At 41.6% G+C, this 24173-nt stretch overlaps 2 protein-coding genes across 13 annotated transcripts in view; one reads left to right on the top strand and one right to left on the bottom strand.

Moving 5' to 3' along the window:
• HMBOX1 (homeobox containing 1) overlaps positions 1–7493 on the bottom strand; it is a 203487-nt gene extending 195994 nt beyond the window's left edge. For 11 of the 12 annotated variants that reach the window (XM_024995876.2, XM_010807719.4, XM_010807721.4 and 8 more), the window contains exon 1: positions 7201–7493. The gene's annotated coding sequence lies outside the window, so the exon portion shown is untranslated. Of the gene's footprint in view, positions 1–6546; positions 6731–7200 lie in introns of those variants that run through there. The other variant, NM_001192171.3, reaches the window with a different exon arrangement.
• Positions 7494–7941: 448 nt separating this feature from the next.
• Positions 7942–24173, top strand: part of INTS9 (integrator complex subunit 9) — a 126778-nt gene continuing 110546 nt past the window's right edge. The window contains 1 exon segment of the mRNA NM_001046363.1: positions 7942–8011. Within this exon segment, the coding sequence (NP_001039828.1) occupies positions 8003–8011 (9 nt within the window). The 5' untranslated portion in view covers positions 7942–8002.

Below are 24173 nucleotides of genomic sequence, written 5' to 3' on the forward strand. Positions count from 1 at the left end.
AAACTTTCACTGTCAGTAACAGAGTAAAGGCACTTAAATGAAATGCTGTCAACCAAGAAACATAAAATGAGAAGTAATCAATCGCTGGCAGTCATCAACAATATCTTGTTTAACCAAAGATGATCAAGTCGGCTGATGCCTGTGTTGCATTAAAATGCAACCAGTATTTTTTTAATTATTACATTTTATTGAAGGAAGAAACTTTTTCTGAGGGGGAAAAAAACTCAAAAACAAATTTATATTTAACCTTAGAACTTGCACATCTGAAGCAAAGTGAGTTTACTGAAAAGCAGGACACAGTATTCCAAATAAGACCATGCCATCTTTACAAAGAGGTCATCCTCAGACAACAAAGTGTACAACTATTCCTGACCTGAATGGCTCTAAACAGCTATAATATAAAACTAAACATAGGCTGGCTACCTTTGATTCCAGAAAATGGATTTTCAACCAGATAAAGTTAATACTTGGAATAGCTACTTTCAAGTTCCCCATAGTTAACAATTATGTTCCATGAAGGCAAATGCTGGCTAAATTGGTGGTTGCAAACTACAGTCATAATATAGCCTCCTACAAAAATTACATTCTGCAGTCTGAACTGATACCTTAGCTGTCACCCTGTGTCCTCTAGACACAGGGTGTTTGGGTAACATTTATCCTTACGAGACTCAGTTTGGTAAATACAAGTCATTCTTTCTCCTCCTTGAGAGAAACGGGTTACAGATATAAATCACCATATATGCATCATCTACCACTTTGGAAAATCAACTTGAAGCAGTGGAGCCACCCAACCTCAAGTATAAACATCAGCAGGTAAATAAAACAGATGTCTGTCTAAAACGTGGCTTCCAGATCATATAAAGCAAGTATTCAACTGTCCCAATTGCAATGTAAAGAAAATACATTACCTGAAATGGAACAAGAATTCAGATTTCTGGGGGTGGAACAGATGGGGAAAGTGGAAGAAAACTACACAAAGTTAATAGGTCTTCACTGAAGTTATGAGACAACAAGTTAGATTAACAGGGGGAGATTTAGGTAAGAAACTTAAGCATGTATTAATGGGGCTAGGAAAGTGAATTTTAAAATTGTATCCTGAATTAGGCTATGGTTTAAATATTACTTTTTATTTTGGGAGAAAAAACAGAAGTCACAGCAACAGACTATGGAAGCATAAACATAGCAATAATACTTTAAAGGTCACAATTCTTTACTTCTGAAGACATTAGTAACAGCTGCAGCTCTCACAAATGAACACCCAACCCTGTCTATGCTAAAGAGGTTTGTTTGGCATTGATCGCTAAGGCCATAGGGTCTGGGATTGGTAATGATAAAATATAAGGCAGGAAAAGGAGCATAAAATATGTGGTATAATACGATATAGTTAACATTTACAATATGTCGACATCATTCTAAGAGCTCACAATAATCCTATGAAGTAAGGACTAGTTCTTCCCACTCAACAGGTGAGAAAACTGAAGCACAGATTAAATGATCTGCCTAAGGTCACACTCCTTGGAAGAAAAGTTATGACCAACCTAGATAGCACATTGAAAAGCAGAAACATTACTTTGCCAACAAAGGTCCGTCTAAGTCAAGGCTATGGTTTTTCCAGTGGTCATGTGTGGATGTGAGAGTTAGACTGTGAAGAAAGCTGAGCGCTGAAGAATTGATGCTGTTGAACTGTGGTGTTGGAGAAGACTCCTGAGAGTCCCTTGGACTGCAAGGAGATCCAACCAGTCCATTCTAAAGGAGATCAAGCCCTGGGTGTTCTTTGGAAGGAATGATGCTAAAGCTGAAACTCCAGTACTTTGGCCACCTCATGCAAAGAGTTGACTCATTGGAAAACACTCTGATGCTGGGAGGGATTGGGGGCAGGAGGAGAAGGGGACAACAGAGGATGAGATGGCTGGATGGCATCGCTGACTCAATGGATGTGAGTTTGAGTGAACTCCAGGAGTTGGTGATGGACAGGGAGGCCTGGTGTGCTGCAATTCATGGGGTCGCAAAGAGTCAGACACGACTGAGCGACTGAACTGAACGGAGCTGAAGGTCACACAGCTAGGATGGGGCAGAGCCAAGATTTGGAACAGGTTGAATGGTAATATGCCTTTACCTAAGGGCTAAGGGGCCAATTAAGGATTATAAGCCAAGTATGACTAACAAGCAAATTCACATTTTATTTTAGCAAGATCGCTCAGGTGGGAGCATAAGGATGAAAGAAAAAAAAAACCAAACCAGAAACCTGAAGATGAGTTAAGAAGGGCTGTGGAAAGACAGAAAGGACGAAGACCCGAATTAAGGGAATAGCAATAGAATGAAAACAAGTGAATAGACAGATACAAAGGAGAAAAATTCAGCCTGACTTCATGATTAGAAAAGGGAGAGTGAGGATGAGTCTAAGCCTTCACTGACCAGGCCCAAACCAAAAGCTGCACATTTTAATGATCCTGTTACTTTATCAAAACCTTAAAGCAGAAAGGTTTAGTATTAAATCACCCTCTTCTCAACAACAGCACAGCATCTGACTTTATCCTCTTTTAAAAATGTAACTATATAACTTAAAATTACTGCCACCAGGCAACTCCACACTAATTGTTTAATATGCAGACAGTAAAGAGAGCTATAAAACCACACGCAGACCATCACTGAACATGGACAGAAAAGCTAGAGTTTGTGAGATTTAGCAAACATTCTTATATTTAGCACTCTAAATTTAAGGAAAACCTAAACGCCCTTTAAATGGATCAAAATCATTTTATCACTTAGAAGGGGCCTGCAGATAACTCCTGAGATTCAAAAAAAGTAAAACAACTCATAACTTCAAAGTTAAATCAATTATGTTTTTCTCTTCTGTCTGTAAATGCAAACAAACAAACAAACAAAAAAAACCCCACTATTTTTATAGTCTAAGTCAAGGATCTGTAAAATATTACATTTTGAAAAAATGTACTATAATGTACAAATGTACTATAACGAACAATGAAAAAAATGTACTGAAAAAACTTACTATAACTTCAACCTTATTACCACTGTAAGGTAAAAACAACACTAAAGCCAGGCCCTTCCAGTAACTAAATGCTCTTGGAAAGTGTCCAAAACAATGTTAGTAAATTTCCAATTCATTTCATCTAAGATCAACAAAAACAAGTTATCTAAAACATTGGGTCATATTTAAATAGGCTCACTGTAAAAGTTTTACATGACCGAATCACTCAGAAAAAAATCTTCGTACTTTTTACTTAGGATGGTACCTAAGACCAGTGAGTAACCCGATAGGGGGAGAGGGGGGTGCTGCATCTAGGAATTTAATCACATATTAATATTATTTTGAGAAAATTTTCAATACCACTAGCTTTCTTTTGGAAAGAAGCAGACTTTGGCAGAATCTGCAAAAATCATGATTTGCAGTAACACTAAAAATCTCCATAACTTCTATAATGTGAACAAACGTGGTGGTGCAAACTCTGATTTCAAGCTTGAGTTTTTTAAAGCTTGTTACTTGTGGTTCAGATTTCTTCTTTATGGGTTGTATGTCTGATAGGTATATACCAATTTCATACAAAAGCACACATAAAGGTGCTTTATATATGTGAATGTACATATATGACACTTCAGACAACCTGTGATTTCCACTCAAAGAGCTTTTTTTATAAACTTCTAGTAAATTGAGAAGTAAACGCCAACAGTTCAAAGAATAATTTAGCCAAACAGCAAAGGGAGCTATAAAATTAAACCTGGAAGTAAAAAAAAAACCTAAATAAAGCAGATACACAAAATGAAAAAATCCAGCACACTTGCATTGAGCTTGTTAAAGTTTATCTATAAATGTTAGCCTTTTTTAAAAGTTGAAGAGTATACCAATTTTCACTTATGAAAAGTGACATCCTAGGATAAATTTCTAATACCCAAGAAAAATAAGTCAAATTTTAAGATCTGCATACAAAAATACCAGAAGAACTGCAAAGAAATGAATAGAAAAAGCAAACATGGTTTTACAGGGAACATAGAAACCACCTGAAACATTAAAAGTGGGATGGACTCACTATAATGATCAAAAGATCCAAAATGAACAAATTAAGCACAAACACTCCCAGTGTGTTTAATATCTTCAGGAACAAGCAATGCCATCCAATCAATACTTGCTATAAAAACTGCCATAAACTGGTTACTTCTTTTTTTTTCAAAACATGAACCAAGGAAAGGTTTGTTGCAATATATTTGTAACTTACCAATACCAAGCTACTAAGTTTCAATTAGATGCTTCAACTAAGATCTGTGCTAAGAAGACTGAAATTTATTCAGACAGCAGTGAAAAATGAAGCCTCGCTAAAGACATTGAGATAAAGCTGACCCCTAAAGGCTCCTTGGTGCACATTTGCAACCACAGTATTCACAGCACGCCGTACACTAAACTAGCAACAGATTGGTTAAAAACAGTTTGAATTTTCAACTTCTCATTATATAGGCAATATTTTTAGAAGTAATCATATTAAATAAATGTGTCTCTTTCACAGTTACCAGATGAAATTTTAAGCTGGACAGGGACCAATGCCCTGATTTTCTACTTTTTTCGTAAACCATATGACTTCCACATGCTGAGAATGTTTTATGCTTTAACCTGCAGTAAAGGCTTTACATCATTTTATTGCTCAGTGCCTGAAATGCAACAGAATCACCCCATCCAATGCAAGGGATATATTTGGCTTCAACCAAACCACTAGTCAGAAAAAGTTTAATGAATGCTTTTCTCAGTAAGTAACTTTGCATTTCCATAGAATAAACCAAAATCTGACATGAGGGTAGGAGGAAGGGAATATATTCTTATACTTTAAAGTTTTCCAACTCTAAACAAACATTTTAGTTTTTCTATTTATAAAATAATCATTGAACATTTAAAGACACTGTTTAGTAGAATATCTTTAAGCAGAAAAACACTGTTATATGGAGTTATATAGGATATTTCTCCAGTTTTTGCAAAGGTAATATTTCAGGCTAAAATAGAAGATTAAAACAAATAATTCTGGAAATTCTAGTTAATAACAAACTAAAAAGTCAGCTTTGTATCAACACATTGTATATCCGAAGTTTGAGATTTAGAAAAAACACATTCTTTTTTTTCTATTCAGGTCAATCTAAATAAATATGCTACCTCATACTTACAAGTCAGCTTATCTGTGTAAATGACCAACCACAGAAATTGCAAATCACAGGTTATAAAACATACCATATAATTACATATGATGTAACTTCCAGTTTTTAGAGTATCTAAGGTCCTTTACTGATAGGTTCAAGAACTGATAAGCCAAATATGTAAATACATTAAATTCTCAGCAGTCGAAAAGACAAATTATGCCAATTTCTTTATTTAAAAGTTCATTATACTAAAAATATATGACAAAAGAATGGTTATTGAAAAACTTACATTTCCCGGTGAAAGAAGTACAAATTATGTTAATTCTTCTGGTGTAATGTTTTTAAATATTAAAGACTGTGAGAAACAAGAGATGTTGCAATCCTCTTCCCTTTGTAACTCCAATTGAAACTCGGGGGGGAGGGGGGAAATCAGAATTCAAATTTCCAACCTTGACTTACACACTTAACTCAACTAGATCTAACTCAGCTGTGCAATTTTAAAATAAGTTTAACGCAAAGCACTACAATCTTGATGTGATAATTACCTGAGAAATAAATGCAAATTAAAAACAAATGCAGGTCCTCTTCATCGAAAGATGCATCTTACAGCAAAACCACTAAAAGCACAACCACATAGAACCAACTAAAGAAACAGGCACAGGAGGCAGCATGTCCATCAAAGAAGAGAAATGTACCATGCCAGAACAGAAACGAAGCACTGAAGGAAGGAAGGGAGGGAGGGCGGGCGGGCAGGCAGGCAGGCAGAGAGAGACGGCAGAGGTTTCTACACCTGCAGGATCCCATAGAAATTAACTAGTCACATCACTCTACCCTACATGATACGTAAGATTTTTAAAGCTTCAGGGTAAATAAAAACGGTAATCACTCTATACCATCATTCAACTTTCCATAGTACAGTATTTGTAATGCCAAGTGCATTCTCCCCTTCACTCACCCAATGTTTCCTCTCGCTTCCATAACAGCTTTCAGCCAAATGCGAGGCAGAACAGGGTGGGGTAGAAGAAAAACACAAGCTGCGCCTTTTACCGAGTCCCCACGCACCCCCCTCAACAATTTCCAACAGTTTTTCCTACTACGAAAATAAGTCACCCAACCACAGGATACACAACAGTCATTCCGTGTGTTCAGCAGACACAGAGGGTCGCGTACACAAGTGGGCACTCCCGACCCCCACCCCTCCGCCCCCGAATCTTAAGTAATGTTTCATCTATGGAAGGCGAAGACGACCAACGAGACCTACGGTTTCGGGGTGAGGATGGGTGGAGGACTCCTTTCCAAGTAGCCCCAATAGTGTAACCAAAACACGGTTCCGGAATAAAATATTAAGAACACTCTTCCTTTCCCACCTAGCTACCAACTTGAGGATGCAAAAAGCCACCTCTACCGCACCTCATCTCTCCGAGGCGCCTGCCTTGAGTTTGGGGTGGAGGTGGGTCCCGGGAGAAGGGGAGGAGGAGTGTGAGCCGCCGATGGGACACAAACGAGTTGCTCCCCGCGGCCACCCCGCGCCGCTCCGCTAGCCCAGAGGTCCCAGAGCCGCACCTCGCGCACGCCTCTCCGCCCAGGCCCAGCTAAAAGCTCCGACTCCGGCTCCCGAACTTCCTCTCCAGAGACATTTATTCAAGGCTAACCCATCGCCCGAGTGCACGTCACCCAGTTTCAAATACAGCTCTGCACCCCAAACAAACCCACGCACCTCAAATTCCCCTCACACTTTCCCAAACTCCAAACTGGAGACCCCACCTCCAGGATTCAAACCTTCCGCCCATTGGGGAGGCAACCAGGGGAAAAGAGTTGGGAGCACCGGACGCCTTTCAATTACCGCCCCCACAAACTGCCCCACCCCAGACCCTGCGTTCGGGTCACCCCCGCGAAACCCCCCGCTTCCTCCCTCCTCTCAGTTGGGCCGCTTAAGACACTCATCCCCAGCCCACTCACTTACTCCCCCAACACCCACAACCCCCCCCCCCAAAAAAAAAGTGAAGAGAAAGAAGTGAGGAAAGAGACTGGAGAGATTTGAGGCTTCCAAACCACTCGACTCACCTCAGAATGCTTTGCTGAGTTCTCTCCGCCCGGCACAGCCCCCTCCCCAACGTCCCGGTACGAAGGGCTGAGGTCTGAGGTAGGGAGGAGGGGAAAACGGGAGGGGGAGGGGTGTCTTCCGCGTGGGGCGCCCGTCGGGAGGGGTCTGGGGAGGGGTTGAGGCCGGCGCAGGAAGAGGAGAAGGGGGAGGGGAGGCCCCTATCTCCCAGTCTCCCCCTGAAAAACCTCCCTTGTCTCAATCACATCAGACTGACTGTCTTTGTCTGGCTGACAACCGCCATATTGATATCAACAGCCCCGCTCCCACCTGCTGCCACCGGGCGGCCCTGGGAGTTGTAGTTTTTGCCTCCCTTGAGTAAAGGTGCGAGACTCTCGTCCGGAGGCCCCAAGGAACTACAGTTCCCGGCAAGTACCGCGCCCGTGCGTCTTCCCACAGGGAGGAGGGGAAAGGGGCGCCAGAGCCGTAGGAACTACATATCCCAGAATACCGTGGATTCTGGGCCCAGATGAGGGACATGATATCATGCTGGGGTGAAGACGGAGGATGAATTGGCGGCGCGGATGAATTTGAGCTGACGGAAGGAGGCGTTCTAACAGGAGAGGAAAAGGAAAGATGACCATGGTTCCCATGATGCACGGAGAGATGACTACATTTCCCATGATGCGCCGGGAAACGGGCGTAGGGAAAAAAGACTGCATGTTCCGCGATGCTCTCGGCGGGGCCGTGGCGGAGATTGAACCGGAAGACGCTTTCTGGGTTTGAGAAGTCGAGGAACTGCTTCTTACCGGCGAAAAGTCCAGCATGAAACTGGTGAGTCCCCGTTCTTAGATCGGAGGGCATATCCTTTTGGAATTCGTCGTTTCCACCTTAGGAAGGCAACCGTCTTGGACGAGGGGTGGCAGGAAACTAGAAGGTGGGGTGAACCAAGGAAAGCTGATGTTGTTGAGTTTGAATTCCAACTCAGACCCTTCACAACTGCTAGATGTAATTCATCCCTTGGCGCGGCCCTTTTGGTTAGATAAGAGACTGAATCTTGTCACCTTTCTTCACATACGGACCAAGGTTGGACTTTACGAACCAGGGTTGATTTTTTTCTCAGCTGCCACGTGAGTGTTATAATTGGTACACTGCTTTCCACGGGATTGACCCTTGATTAAGCGTTCCTTTTTACAGTTGTTGAGACGGTTTGGTAACATGAACAGAGTTTGGAAAATTCTAGGCGGATCTTAATCTCTTATTTAATTCTCTGTTATAGACTCCTAACTGCCTTTGATCATTCAAAGGAGGTCGAAGTCAGAGTGTGATCTTGGATGGTTTGAGTCTTAAACTTTGTATAAGATGGGCTGAGAGGAACTGTTACATGGCGTTACAATATAGAGCGAAGGCAATGGCAATGGCACCCCACTCCAGTACTGTTGCCTGGAAAATCCCATGGACGGAGGGGCCTGGTAGGCTGCAGTCCATGGGGTCGCTAGGAGTCGGACACGACTGAGCTTGTGACTTCACTTTTCACTTTAATGCGTTGGAGAAGGAAATGGCAACCCACTCCAGTGTTCTTGCCTGGAGAATCCCAGGGACGGGGGAGCCTGGTGGGCTGCCGTCTATGGGGTCGCACAGAGTCGGACAGACTGAAGCGACTTAGCAGCAGCAGCAGCAGGGACTGCGTGAGCTAAGGTTATATGGAACATGCCAGGATACCTGGAAAAGTTTTGCATTAAAAAACTCAGAAAAAAAAAGAAAACTCAGACGCTTGGCTTATAGGAAAGCTGCTCAGGCTTTTGTTTTGAGCCATTTTATTCTCAGTGTGCACAGGTTTAATTAATTCACTCCAACTAATTAATTGGAATTAGTAATAGCATAATTTGAGTAGAGAAGGTGTGAGATGCTGTTTCTCAGGCTTTAAAAGTCATGTTCCTGCAGCCAGGTATTGTCAGGCTTTACTTTCTGAAGTTTTTGAGGAAAAACAAAAGGTTTCTCTTAATTATTTGAGCATGCTTTTGCAAAGTACGTGTGTACGTACCCACACAGGGTACAGGCATATATACTCTGCACAGTGTCAGCTGTTCTTTGAGACCGTAGAGAACATAAGAAAGGTGGATTCAGTTCTAAAACTGTCTCTATCTAAAGCTGTTTCTATTAGAAGAAGGGCACACAGATCAGTAAACCTTGAGAGTGTCAATTTGCTTTTGCATCAGTTTTCCAAACATTTCAAAATGCAGAATTGAAAGTCACCACCCTTGTCCTAAAGAAGCATGCAATCTAATGAAGAAGATACAAAGTAATGAAAAAATTATAATTCACCTCCATCTGGGTGAACTGGAGTCATCATGTTCAGGGTTTGGGGATTGAGAGGATACTGGGGGTGTGTGGGGAGTCAGATACACCTCCTTTGGAAAGGTAGTTCTTGAACTGATAAGAATGTCAAGTGGGCTCGGGCCTTCCTTGAAGAAGGTTCAGCTGAGAGAAGCCAAAGAGCTTGGCACCTAAATCGTTGAAACACAGACCATGTTTCGTCAATAAAAGATAAATCATGGTTAATGTGTGTGGTGCGAAGGCAGGCAAGTGGGAAGCAGGTTTCTTCTCCTGTAACAACTCATTTGCTGAGGGTATCACTGTTAGGGTTTGATTTACTTATACTTTGGTTTGCTTATAAAATTCTCCTGCTTACTTCATTTAGAGATGTGAAAACGTGGAAAAAGTAGAAATATCTTTTCTCCTTTAAGAACCATAAAGTGCCTGAGAGGAAGAGGAATTGTTCTATCTCTACTCCTTCCCTCTTTATTGTTCATCCACCTAATAACTAAAACTCATTTGGTACTTGATGATTTATAATACAGGAGTATCTTTCAGCACAGCAAAGTGGTTTCAGAAACATTGACAGCAAGTTGGACTTCTTTTTTGTCATGCTTCCCATACCGTTGGGCTTTCCGGGTAGTGCTAGTAGTGAAGAATCCACCTGCCAGTGTAGGCAACTCGAGATGCAGGTTCGATGCCTGGGTCAGAAAGATCCCCTGGAGTAGGAAATGGCAACCCACTCCAGTATTCTTGCCTGGAAAATTCCATGGGCAGAGGAGCCTGGTGGGCTACAGTCCATGAGATTGCAAAGATTTGGACATGACTGAGAGTGACTAACACTTTCATTTTTTCTTTGTAATATCAGGCAACTTTATTTGAGGAAAATTCATCTTCAATTAATCAGGACAACTTTGAAAAGAACAGGAAAATTAGAAACATATCCTCTAAATTAGCACGTTTTAGAGCCTATTCCCCTTTTAGTATCGATTGAGCCTAATTGGGTATACCCTGATGGCCAAATTCAGCAAAGCATAGAAAATTGAACTCACCAGGATCTTTAACAAAAGACTTTGGGAGCCCCCGTTCCCCCACAAAAACCCAAATTCATTGACAGAAATCAAGTTTGAAACATCATGGCCAGGGATTTAGTCATTCAAATAGATGAACGTTAAAGTGAATAAAATAACTAGCAGTTCAAAAATGAATTATTTGTCATGCTTCCTGTAGATAGTTCCAGAGCTGGAGAGAATCCTCTAGTTTATTCAGTCAATAAGGATGTATTATACAACCACAGTATACCCGTGGCATTCAAAGTTTTAATACTTTGCATTTTAACTATTGAATTTGACCTCAAGGATCGATGACATGGAATTATTTGTAATTTTGCTGAGACGAAAGTTTGAATGTGATTTTAAGATAAATGATGATCCTTAGTAAAATGAGCCTGATTGCCTCAGAATCCAGGACTTTCTGCAGTTCTGTTGTTCTCTTGTTAAAGATCTGAAAGAAAGGTCACTTAAACGCTCGCTCTATGCTATACTCTGAATTTGATGGAGAAAATTATATGCTGTAGTTGTCTTTATGAATTTAAAACCTCAATAAGGCCGTGAGTTACTTTCTTCAGTGGTCTGGGCTCCTTTTGTACAAAATGCTCTTTCATTACTACTGGCTTGGGGCGGGGATGGAGAGGTGCAAACTTACAACTCACCATTTTTCTTAAGAAAGCAGATGGAGCAAAGAAATGGATTCATGGGCCACTTCCAGCTGAGGACAGGTAAACCACCAAGTGGAACTGTAGATTTGAAAGAAAAGACTGGCTTGAAAGGGGCAAATCCTGCCTCAAGGTCAATTTAACAAACATTAGGAAGGGATGTGCTTAATCCTTACCTTGGATCTGAGAGCAGTGGATTCTTCTTGCAGTTTTAAGACTTGCAGAATCCTTTTGACTTCTCAAACTTTGGATCAGGAGCAGAAGATGGCTTGCTGTAAATAACAAACATAATTTTACCAGGACTTAATTCACCTCTTTCAGTACAATTGTTAAAATGTCAACCTGGTTTCACTAGCTCTGTGTTTCTCCTTGCTAGTTGATTAGAGCGCCCTCGTGTGTCTCTGTGGTGTAATGTCATTTCAAGCTTTAGAAAGACCCTTTCTGTCACCACCTCAGTATGATGGGGTTTTTTTCCCCTGAGAATGTTTTCCTTGAGCTCTGAAAACTGACATAAGGCCGGACCACTGTTCAGTTGTGCTCTGGGATTAAACTGGATATTTTACTCTTGGGCATTTCTAAGTCCTGATGGTGACTCTGAAGATTAAACCTTTTATACTTAAGGCAAAATATATATATATATATACACACCAAGGTGAGTAACGAATTAAAAGGAAAATTTTGTATTTGTGTATATGTAATAGGGCTTCCCTGGTGGCTCAGACAGTAAAGAATCCACCTTCCAATCCAGGAGACCCGGTTCCATCCCTGGGTCAGGAAGATCCCCTGGAGAAAGAAATGGCAACCCACTCCAGTATTCTTGCCTGGAGAATCCCATGGACAGAGGAACCTGGTGGGCTACAGCCCATGGAGTTGCAAAGAGTTTGACACGACTGAGCACACACACAATCTGACATACAATACGAGCATGACAGCATTGCTGCTGCTTTTAACTGTAATGGCACGTTTGTTTCGTAACCGGTTTGCTCTGAGTACTCAGATTCCTCTGCCATTTGCTCTGACGATCAGCAAAGGGTACTTGAAGGTCTAGGGCCAAGAGTGCAGCATGGCCACGGAACTAGCATTCCCAATGGAAAGTTCGCTCCTGGCTTACCCAGTACCAACTGAGGTCCAGGCAGAAACTGCTCTTCAGTCATCATCACCACTCATTTCTTCATTCACCAGATCTTCCTGAACACCTTCTCTGTGCTAGGCATTGCTTAAGGTAATGGGTATGTTCCAGTGGAGAAGACAGATTTACTCCCTGCCTTTATGGGAAGTAAAGTCTAGCAGGTCCACTGTGCAGCTCAACAGCATTACAGTTAACTTTCTGATGGAGAGATATCACTGGGCCCTGGCGTCAGTAGATTTTTTTTAGTACTCATGTATTTATCTGGATGTGTCAGGTCTTAGTTGCGGCACACAGGATCTTCGTGCATCAGGCTGGCTCTTTCATTGCACTGCACGGACTCCTTGGTTGCAGTGTTTGGGCTCCAGGGTGTAGTTGCAGCAGTGGACCTAGCTGCTCCTGGGCAAATGGGGCCTCGGTGCCCTGAGCAGGGTTCACACCTGTGTCCTCTGCATCGCAAGGCAGATTTTTAACCGCTGGACCACCAGGGAGGTCCCTCAAGTACTTTTTAAATGTTGGTGTTCAGTCACTAAGTCATGTCTGACTCTTTATGACCCCATGGACTGCTGCATGCCAGGCTTCCCTGTCCTTTACCAGCTCCCAGAGTTTGCTTGAACTCATGAGCATTGATTCAGTGATGGAATCCAACCATCTCACTCTCTGTTGCCCCCCAAAAATGCCCTTAATGGTATCCTAGAAGGTACCTCCTTGATATTGTAACAGACATGGCCAGCTTGCCCTCTGGCTTAACCATTATGCCAGTAGTGTATGAGAATATATTTCCCCACCCTTGCCAAGGACGTCATCTGTTTCTTTAACTATATGTCTTACTAATGTAACTGTCTCCTTTATGAGTTCTCACATCCACTCGTCTCTTAGATTGAGCCACATTTAGTAAAACATCCTTACAGTAGTGATGTGTGGATGTGGAAAAATGTATCAGATCTCTTCAGATAAAAAGGTGGTGCTGTAAGAATCCTTTTTTTTTTTAAACTTTTAATTTTATACTGGAGTATAGCAGGAGACCTGTGTTCAATCCCTGGGTCCAGAAAACCCCCTGGAGAAGGAAATGGCAACCCACTCCAGTATCCTTGCCTGGAGAATCCCATAGACAGAGGAGCCTGGCAAGCTAATTCCACGGGGTCACAAAGAGTCAGACACAACTCGGTAACTAAACAGCAAAACAGCCGATTAATTTAGGTGAACTGCGAAGGGACTCAGCCACACATGTACATGTATGCATTCTCTCCTCACTCCTCTCCCCTCCAGGCTGCCACATAATATTGAGCAGAGTTCCCTGTGCTATACAGTAGGTCCTTGTTGGTTATCCATTTTAAATATAGCAGTATGTACTTGTTGGCCATAAGAATCCTCAAAAGGAACTTTTCAAAGAACCTGTGGTGTTGCTTTGAAAGCACTGATGCATGGCAGCAGTAATTATTATGACAGTATTATGGGGTCTGGCAGATCGGAGAAGCAGCTGGGTCAGGCGTGCCTCAGTGGCAGAGGAGACCCCACACCCTGCAGAAAAGAAGAGGATGACCAGTGACATGAAGCTAGGAGTTGGGGCGTCAGGAAGGGCTAAGTCAGAAGGGTAGGTGTCAGAATTGTCAGCGACCCTGAGAAAAAGGCAAGAATGCTAACAGAGAGGATAAAGGGGAACAGGAAAGACTGTAAGAGAAAGGAGTTGGCTTGAGAGCTCCAAGGGTCTCAGCGATCAAGACTGAACTGTGATGGGAACTTGACTGTGAGAATAGTAAGTAAGTTTCAATTGTCCTGCTGCTGCTGTTAAGTCACTTCAGTCGTGTCCGACTCTGTGTGACCCCATAGACGGCAGCCCACCAGGCTCCCCCATCCCAGGGATTCTCCAGGCAAGAACACCGGAGTGGGTTGCCATTGCCTTCTCCAATTGTCCTAGTAGACCATATATCTGAAGGAAGTGCCCTAAAGGTCTAAACAGTTAAAGTTATAGAAAACACAAACAGATGAACTTTGGCTCTCTCATGGATAGATCATCAGATAGATGGTGTTAAAGAAAGCCATTCTTTAATAGAAATTGCAAAACTAACACTCTTTTTGCCCTTAAGGTACAGTTTATTTTTCATCACTCATGCTTATGAAGGGGATAGGGAAGGTGAATAATAAAAGGTCTTACAGAATCTACTCGTCAAATTTATGGCTTAAGCAAAGATTGGCCTTTCCTGAATACATTATTTCTGCATTTTTCTCTTCCAGTAAAATAGAGAAATGCATAATTAGATGCTCTAATTTAGTAAGTCTTCTCATTTTTTTTAATCAGCCTGTGAAAATACAGGTAAACAAGCAGTAGTATTAATGTAAAAGATATTATAATTGTTACTTTTGTGCATTTTTAATTTTTAAACTTTTTATAATAATTATTATTATTCGTTACTGCACGTGGGCTTTCTCTAGTCGTGGTGAGTGAGGCTCCTCCCTAGTTGCGGTGTGCAGGCTTCTCATCGCAGCGGCTTCTCTTGCTGCAGTGGACAGGCTCCGATGCTCAGGCTTCAGTAATTGCAACATGCAGGCTCAGTGCTGTGGCACTTAGTTGCCCCAAGGCATGCGGACCAGGGATCAAACCCATGTCCCCTGCATTGGCAGGCGGATTTTTATCCACTCTGCCACCAGGGAAGTCCTTCTTTTGCATTTTTTTTTAAATAGCTTTATTGAGGTATACTTAACATACAACAAAACTCATACATTTAAAAGATACTATGCAGTGACTTTCAGTAAATTTACAAAGTTGTACAACAGCCACCACAATCCAGTTTTAGAATATTTTCATTGCTCCAGAAAGATCCCTTGAGCCCATTAGCAATCCTCATAACTACCTCCAGGCACAGGCAGCCACTAATCTGCCCTCTGTCTTGTAGATTTGCCCTTTCTGGTCATTTCATATGAATTGACTCATGTGATGCACAGTCTTAGGTGTCTGACTTCCAGCAGGTATTGCTCAGTCATGCTCTACGTGAACATGTCACATTTTGTATATCCATGTACCATGTCGATAGATATTTGGATTGTTTCCACTTTGGGACTGTTAATACTGTGTGGACAGAGTGTTAATTTCTGACTTCTCCATGTTTTCATTTCTTTTTCTGGCTTGTTTGCACTGGCCGGAACCTCCAATACAATACTGAATGGAAGTGGAGCAAGCGGGGGTGCCAGTCTTTTCCCCCTTCCCAGTCTTCGGGAGAAAGCATTCAGCCTTTCACCTCTGAGGATGGGAGAAGCTGTAGGGTTTTGCTTATTTATGGGGGTGGGGGTCTTCATGGACGCTCAGGCTTTTCTCTGGTTGGGCGTGCGGGCTTCCCAGTGTGGTGGCTTCTCGGTGTGGATCATGGGCTGTGGGGTGCGTTGGCTCAGTAACTGGGGCAGATGGACTTAGTTGCCCCAAGGCATGTGGGATCTTCCTGGACCAGGGATCAAACCTGTGTCCCCTGCATTTGGCAGGAAGATTCTTAACCACTGGACCAACAGGGAAGTCCTGAGCTGTAGGGTTTTTTTATAGATACCTTCATCAAGTTCAGGATGTTCCCTTCTAGCCCTAGTTGGTTGATCATTTTTATCATGAATAGGTCTTGGATTTTATCAAATATTTTTCCTATGTGTATCAAGAGGATCATGTGGGTTTTGTCCTTTTTTATATTAATATAGTATATTACCTTGGTTGAATTTTGAATGTTAAATCAGTGTTACATTCTAGGCATAATTACCGCTTGATCATGAAGTAAAATCCTTTGCTGATGTTGCTGAATTTGGTTTGCTGATATTTTGTTGATGGTTTTTGCATATATATTCATGAGAGAAATTGGTCTGTAGTATTTTTCTGATGTCTTTGTCTGGCTTTCATATCAGTAATATTGTTCTCTCAGAATGAGTTGGGAAGTACTCTCTCCTCTGTATTCCAAAAGAGTTTGTGTGAGAATTGGTATTATTTTCTCTTTTAATGCTTGGTAGACTTCATCAGTGAAGTCATCTGGGCCTGGGCTTTTCTGGGAAGATTTTTAATCAGCTGTATCCATTTCTTTACCTGCTATAGTTCTCTTCAGATTTTCTATTTGTGCATTACATTTTTTTTAATTGTGATAAAATATACACAACATAGGATTTACTATTTTAACCATTTTTAAGTGTACCTTTCAGCTGGAAACTCCCCAATACTTTGGCCACCTGATGCAAAGAACTGACTCATGTGAAAAGACTCTGATGCTGAGAAGATTGAAGGTGGGGGGAGAAGGGTATGACAGAGGATGAGATGCTTGGATGGCATCACCGACTCAATGGACGTGAGTTTGAGTAAACTCCAGGAGTTGGTGATGGACAGGGAGGCCTGGCGGTCTGCAGTCCTTGGGGTCGCAAAGAGTCGGACACGACTGAGCGACTGAACTGAACTCAGTGGCTTTAAGCACACTTACATTGTTGCGCAGCCCCACCATCCGTTTCCAGACACTACTTGGCATCGTATCTTCAGGGTTCACCCGTGTTGTGGCCTGTGTCAATTTCTCCCCTTTTTAGGGTTGAATACCACATACTGTTTATCCATTCATCTGTCGATAGACACTTGGCTTGTTTCCAGCTTTTGGTTGCTGTGGATAAAGCTGCTGTGAACACAGGTGTGCAAGTATCTATTCAAGTCTGTGCTTTCAGATCTTCAGGTGTATGTCCAGAAGTTGAATTGCTGGATCATACGGTAGTTCTAAGTTTCACTTTCTGGGGAAGCAGCATGCTGTCTCCAATAGTGTCCGTACCTGCACGTTTTATTCAGTGCATCCCCACCAGCATTGCACAGAGATCCTGATTCTCCACATCTGCACAACTGGCCCACGCTTGTCATTTGCTCTTTGTCTGTTTAGATAAAGCCATCCTAAAGGCTGTGGGCCATCAGGGCTTCCCCCTTGGCTCAGCAGGGGATGTGGGTTCCATCCCTGGGTCAGGAAGACCCCCTGGAGAAGGGCATGACAACCCACTCCAGTATTCTTGCCTGGAGAATCCCACGGACAGAGGAGCCTGGTGGGCTACAGTTCCTGGGGTCTCAGAGAGTCCAGCCAGACGTGACTTAGTGCTTCATATCCATTGTTACTGTTTAGCTGCTATCTCACTATGGTTTTGGTTTACATTTCCCTACTGTTTAGTGGTTTTGAGCGTCTTTTGGGTTTTTTTTTTTAAGATAGGGATAATACATGCATATTGTTTAAAAAAAAAAAAAGCCTGTACACAAGTTTTAAAAGAAAAAAGATCCCTTACCACCTTTATCTTTCTCCCCAAGAGCAATCTCAGTTGTCAGTTTCCTGTGTATACATCAGAGAGATTCTGTGGAAATATACACATTTGCGTAATTTGCATCCCTTTGTTTTTTACATGAAAGTTAAGATACTTCCCTCTCTAGTTTTGCATGTTTCTTTTTCTTTAAGTTAGAAATACGTTTTAGAGATCATTTCGTATCAGTATCTAGAGCAGCTTCATTTTAAAATGAACACTCCATATGCATACTTAATAAGTTTAACAAGATCCTGGGTCGTTTGTTTTCATGATACTTTCATTCTCAACAATGAAGGAGTTTCAATACTCCTTTCAATTTTTTTTTTTTAATATTTCTACCAGAAACTTTGTCTTTTCATTGTCTAAAGGAGGAGTTCAGAATCAGGATGTTAGGCTCAAAGGTAGAGTTCAATTTCCCCCACATACATCCCTCCCAACTATTTGAAAGTCTTTCACTGTTAAAGATTAGGGCATGGTTTTTGTTGCTAATATAAACCATAATACATAGCATGTGAAATTAGTATCAACACATCTCAAAAATATTTTCAAACTATTGCTATAAAAAAATCAGTGGCATAATGTTTTGTTGTTTAGGTATTCATACCGTAATTTATCTAACCAAACCTTCCTCTGTGAGCATTAGGTTATTTCCAGTCCTTTTGCAATTAGAAATCGTGTTGCATAGATAATCTCTTTCGTGACCATCTTTGGAAGCATATCTGTAGGGTACATTTCAAAAGGTATATGCATTCTTTTATTTCATTTTGTTGTCAAAATGCCCCCATAGCGACTTAGCAGATTACACTCTTGCCGGCAACTATATCCCAGCTCACCACTACAACATTATCATCAAGCTGTCTAATTTTTTTTCCTCCCTGGGAAGTGAAAAAAAAAAAAAAAGATATGTCATTATACTTATTTTTCTCTCATTATGTAAGACATGGAACATCTCTTCATATGTTTAGAAAAGCATCTTTATTTCCCTTTCCTTCTCCTCTCTCTTCTCCCCAGCTTGATCAATTCATACTTCACTTTTCAACTGTTCTACCTTCTGTAGCTTTATAATGTATTTTAATATGTGGTGGTACTTGTGCCCATCCATTTTTCTTCACTTCAGAATTTTCCAGACTACTCTTTTTTTTTTTTTCATATGCAATTCAGAATGATGAGTTTCCAATAAAATTCTTTTCATATTTTCCTTGGAATCAGGTTAAATTTACAAAATTTAAAGAGAGAATTGACTTATTTCTTCCATCATATCATTGAATCTAAGAACAAGAAATGTCTTTTTCCTTTATCTAAACCCGGTTTTAAACATGTCTTTTTGGTTATTGCTATAATTGGAATCTTTCCCTGCATTGTTCACTTATAAGAAGGGTATTTCTTTTCTGCTTTCTCTACACAGCGCTTTGTTGAATTTTCTTATGTTGAAATTTAATACTTTTTCCATTTAATTCTTTTAGGTTTTCAAGTGTGTAACTTGGCAGATAATATTTTTAATCTCATTCCTCATCCCCCACTCCAATAGTGTAATTACATTGGCTTATAGTTTGGAATAGGAGCGGGGGTGGTAGGCGTTTCTATTGGAATAGGCATTTCTGTTCTATTTCTGATATGTGGACATGCTGCTTGAACTGAACATATAAACTGTTATATTGATTTCTGGCTTGAAACTTTTGTATATTTGAATTTACATACTGCTTTCTTGCTCCAAAATTTTCTAGTCACTAAAAAAAAGTGAGATTGTTTTCACATAAGCCAACAGTTATTTTCTGAGGGGAAGATCTATTTGTGTGATATTGTTTGTTCCAGGTAGTTAATTATATCTTGCAGGCCATTTCCAGACTTTTGAGAAAACAATGGTTTTTATAACTGCAAGTCTTAGGTGCTGCAGAGCAGACTTGTGGAAGTAAAAGAATTCCATGACCTTAGAAGAAAATTGCCTGGTTTCCTTGGAAAGCAGAACAGCCAGAAATAGTTTCTCTGTACTTAAGAGACAGGCCTGATAAAGGCAAGAAATGTAAACAAATTGTCTGTTAAAATAAACATAATTACCACACCCAAAAATAAAAAACCTGAAGAAACAGGAGTTCAGAGCCCTAGGCAGTGGCTTAGTTATTTTAAGCTGCACTTGATTCAAGCTGCATAGATCCAATAGGAGGAAGCTGTTGATGAACAACTAACTATGGGGTAGTTAAAACTAACAGTTAAGAGAAACCAAGCAAAATTCCCGTTTGTCTATACAATCCAATAAATGTTATTAAATGACTATCTTTTATTAAATCAAAACCTCTTAGGTGCTGTAGGGCAAACAAAAGATGAGTAAGACATAGACCTTCCCTCCCGTAACTCATCACTTAATAAACTGTAGATGAATGTCCTGTGTACTCTGTTTACATGTGTGCCTAAGTGTGTGAGGTTTAGTGACTGTGCACGTGTGCTGAGACGCTTCAGTCGTGTCTGACTCTTTGCGACCCTGTGGACTGTAGCCCGCCAGGCTCCTCTGTCCATGGGATTCTCCAGGCAAGAATGCTGGAGTGGGTTGCCATGCCCTCCAGGGGATCTTCCTGACCCAAGGATCGAACCCTTGTCTCATATGTCTCCTGCATTGGCAAGCGGGTTCTTTACCACTAGCACCGCCTGGGAAGAGGATTATGAGGTGAATTCCATCCCGAGAATCAAAATTTCCTAGAGAAGTAAAATTTGAGCTGGCCTTGGAAATATCTTGGCTTACAAATAAGTTGGAGGAGGAACATTATGGTCTTATTCCAGGTAGATGGAACCGTTAAGGGATTTGGGTTTTGTTCATAGTTCTTATCTTCTTTCCCACCATCACCACCCCCAGCGCACAAAAAATAATAATAGTCATAAGTGAGAGGAAACTTTGGGAGGTGAGGGATATGTTTATAAACTTGATAGTGGTGATGGTTTCATAAGTGTATGCTTATCACCAAGCTCAGCAGGCTATTTACATTAAATACATACACCTTTTCACATACCAGTCATGTATCAGTAGGGTGGTTTAAAAAAAGATTTGGAAGTGAGTGTTCCGTTTTCCAAATAATGTGTTCCATTTTCCAGATACTGTGCATATGCAATTTAATACGTTTTTTGCTCTGTAGCAGTGTGTACCAAAATGAACACATTTCTGTCCCTCACATTCTTCTAATTCATGACTTTAGAATATCAACATTGTTATCATATGTGTTATTAACATCTGAAGGATTTATCCATGTTTATACGTGTGATTGGACTTCCCTGGTGGCTCAGATGGTAAAGTGTCTGCCTGCAATGCAGGAGACCCACGTTCGATCCCTGGGTTGGGAAGATCCCCTGGAGAAGGAAATGGCAACCCACTCCAGTACTCTTGCCTGGAGAATCCCATGGACAGAGGAGCCTGGTGGGCTACAGTCCATGGGGTCACAAAGAGGCAGACACGACTAGAGGCTTCACTTTCGTACATGTGATTGGAGCTCTAGCTCACTGCAGTTAGGGCCAGGGACAGACTTGCTGGAATGAAAGTTAGAAAGGCAGATTGAAGCCACAGTGGTGGAGTATCAATGTGAGACCTAGTGGTTTGGGAAGTAAGAGGAAGGATTTTTTTTTTTTTTTTTTAAAGAAGTTGTTTCAGGGATGTTTAAGAATGTTTACACACCCAAAGCTTTAAATTCATCCCTTCAGAAACCTAGGACAGAAGAGTTAGAAGAACTGTATTTACACAGTTAAAAACTTTGAAATGTGAAATCAAAAAAGATGATTTGTTGCGGTTACAGAAAATATTTTTTAAAGTGAAATCAAAACAAGAGGCATTAAGGAGCTTAACAAACGCATCAAAGTAAATCAGAGTCAGAATTACCTACTTAGGACAAGATTTGTCTAAACTAAGCACCTTTACAGGGACCTTATGAACAGTAACAGAAGTTGTGAATACATCAGAAAATGAGAGGGATCCCGAGAAGCAGTGGGCTCAGTCGCTGGGCACCATGTAAGAAGTGTCCAGAGTGGAAAAAGAGATCAGAGACCCTCACTGATTCCTTGACGTTCTTCTTTATGGAGAAAGAGGTGAGGAAGGCCCCATTCCCGCAGAACGGATGAATTCCTAGAATATTCTTGGTCACATCAATAGGTTGAATAGAGAGAAGTTTCCAAAAAAAAGTGTGATGCTGTCCTCAGGATATTTTTTTAAATAAAATTTTCTGACAATAGAAGTAGCAAGCATGTCATATGTGCATACGGTTGGTAAATTTGTATCTGGTTATACATCTGAGTGTGTTCCCTTGTGCCTGGCTTCTGTAACTCAGCATTTTGTTGACCTGAAAGTTTCGAAGGATGAAATTGATGGCTTGCTGGTTAAACTGTGTCACCCGGCCATAAATAGCAGCTTGGGAGAGGACTGGCAAAGTGCCTGCGGGATTACCATCTCCTTGTAGTTTTCTTGAGGGAACCCTGAGAAATTCAGCCTGGCACAACCTATTTCTGGGCCAGGCAAGCTGCTTCTGTTCAGTGGGAGACTGTCGGCTGAGACAACGTGGCTTCTTTTAAAAAGCAATCCGTCCAGCTAAAGTAACAGTTCTTCACAGGGACAAAATAAAAGAAAACTTGTTTAATTCACTTGAATTTTTAGAAATCTTTTCTCAAAATAAAGATAGCTCTATTATAGAACCAATACATACTCATACATTTTTTTCTGAATATAACTGAAAGATATAAAAAGAAAAAAACTCGCCCGAATCTCACCACCTAGAGTAATCACCGTGTCAGATTCTGGTCTCTAATCTCCTGTGATGGATGTGTGCAGGGGTCCAGCCTCGGCTGATCCAGGGAGTTCGAAGCGGGGACGGCGTCGGCGAGGATCAGGATACAATAGCTTCAATTAGATATTAATTAGAGATGTAAGGAGTAATAGAATGAGGATAGCTCAGTAGGAAAATTCAGTGGAGAAAAGAGGCTGAGTAGCTTGGTTTACGCGGGAGACCAATAAAACTTCAAGACAAGAAGCTTGCACCACTTACGTAGGCCGCAGGCGTCCTTCCGTTCTCCCGAGGGAGAGGAGACACTGAGGCCTCCCCGGTCGGATCTTAGAAGCCCAGGCAAAATTAGTAAGCTTGGTGGGTTCCGCACTCCAGATGGAGACTCAGCCAGAGTGAAAGAGAGAGAGACATGGGGAGACCAGTATTTCGAGAAACTGATCCCAATTCTTTATTTTCCATGGCCTACTTTTATACACTGAGATGTTACGCAAAAGTCACGCGGGGTCAGCAGTCCTGACTTTTATAAAAGTCAGGTGCTTCATACAAATGTATACAGAGGTCTTAGGGGTGTTACATCATCTTCTGGCCAGGGGGCTTGCTGACAATTCATGACCCTCTCCTTGTGACAGTGGTCAGTCAACCAGGACACTTATTTCTCCAAGGGTGATTATTCTTAAAGCAGACGCCACCCAAATAAAGTTACATTCCTATAGGGTGAGGGTGTAGTGGGTTTTAGTTAAGGAAAGAATTTACTTATCCTAAGGTCTAACGTGATTAATATCAAAGGTTAATACTTATTTCTTCTATATATTCATTAATGTGTGTAAGGGCAGGGGATGTGGAGACTTAGCAACAAACATTGGCTCAACAAATGAAAAAACCCTTCACCAATACAATTTCTAATCAGCCCATTATACTTATACTAATAGTTTTCTAACTTTTCTAAGGAACCTGTTTTTAGAAGGTTTAAAGCATCTCGTACCTCTCACGGTTGGGAGGCTGTGAGCAATCACATGCGGCCGGACAAGCCTGTCAGGCAGGCTAGAGAACCTTCAGAGGAGTTTGTAGGTTAAAACACTCTTGTCATGCCCAGGAGTTTTTATTAACTGGAGCTCTAGGTTAACTCCTTCTCTGAAAGAGGTGGTGGAGGACAGCCCCCCGTAAAGTCAGAGGTGTAGGTGAGAGCACAAAGTAGTAGGCAGGCTCTGGTTATGGGGGTAGATGCTCGAGGATTTCCAGGGGGACTCCTGAGGCTCGATCCCGCCTTTGTGTATGTCGAGCCTCCTTCCTCATGACCTTTGCCACGGGTGGAGTACCTCACTCTGGCCCCCAACAGATGTGTGCGCTGATACCCTTCAGACTGTCTCATGCTGTGAATCTGTTAGGATTCGATTCAGCTCTGAGAGATAAGAAGCCTGAAGTAACATGGCTGAAACAGTTCAGTTGTTTGTTTCTTACGAAGGAAATCCAGGTGTAAAGAGTCCAGGTCCCCACCATCTTCAAAGTGTGGCTTACTGTTTGTGATCCAGTGTGACTTTACCAGCTTGCGCCATCACATCCTTTTTCTAGTCAGCAGGAGTGAGGCTTCCAGGTGGTGCTAGGAGACATGGGTTCGATCCTTGAGTCAGAAAGGTCCCCTGGAGTAGGAAATGGCAACCCAGTCCAGTATTCTTGCCTGGAAATTTCCATGGACACAGAAGCCTGGTGGGCTACAGTCCATGGGGCCACAGGCAGTCCGACATGACTGAGCACACACGCATACACAGGAGGGAGGGAGGAGCAAGGAAAGGCATGCACCTTCCCTGT

Source organism: Bos taurus, chromosome 8, assembly GCF_002263795.3.
Source record: "Bos taurus isolate L1 Dominette 01449 registration number 42190680 breed Hereford chromosome 8, ARS-UCD2.0, whole genome shotgun sequence".
NCBI lineage: Eukaryota > Metazoa > Chordata > Mammalia > Artiodactyla > Bovidae > Bos > Bos taurus.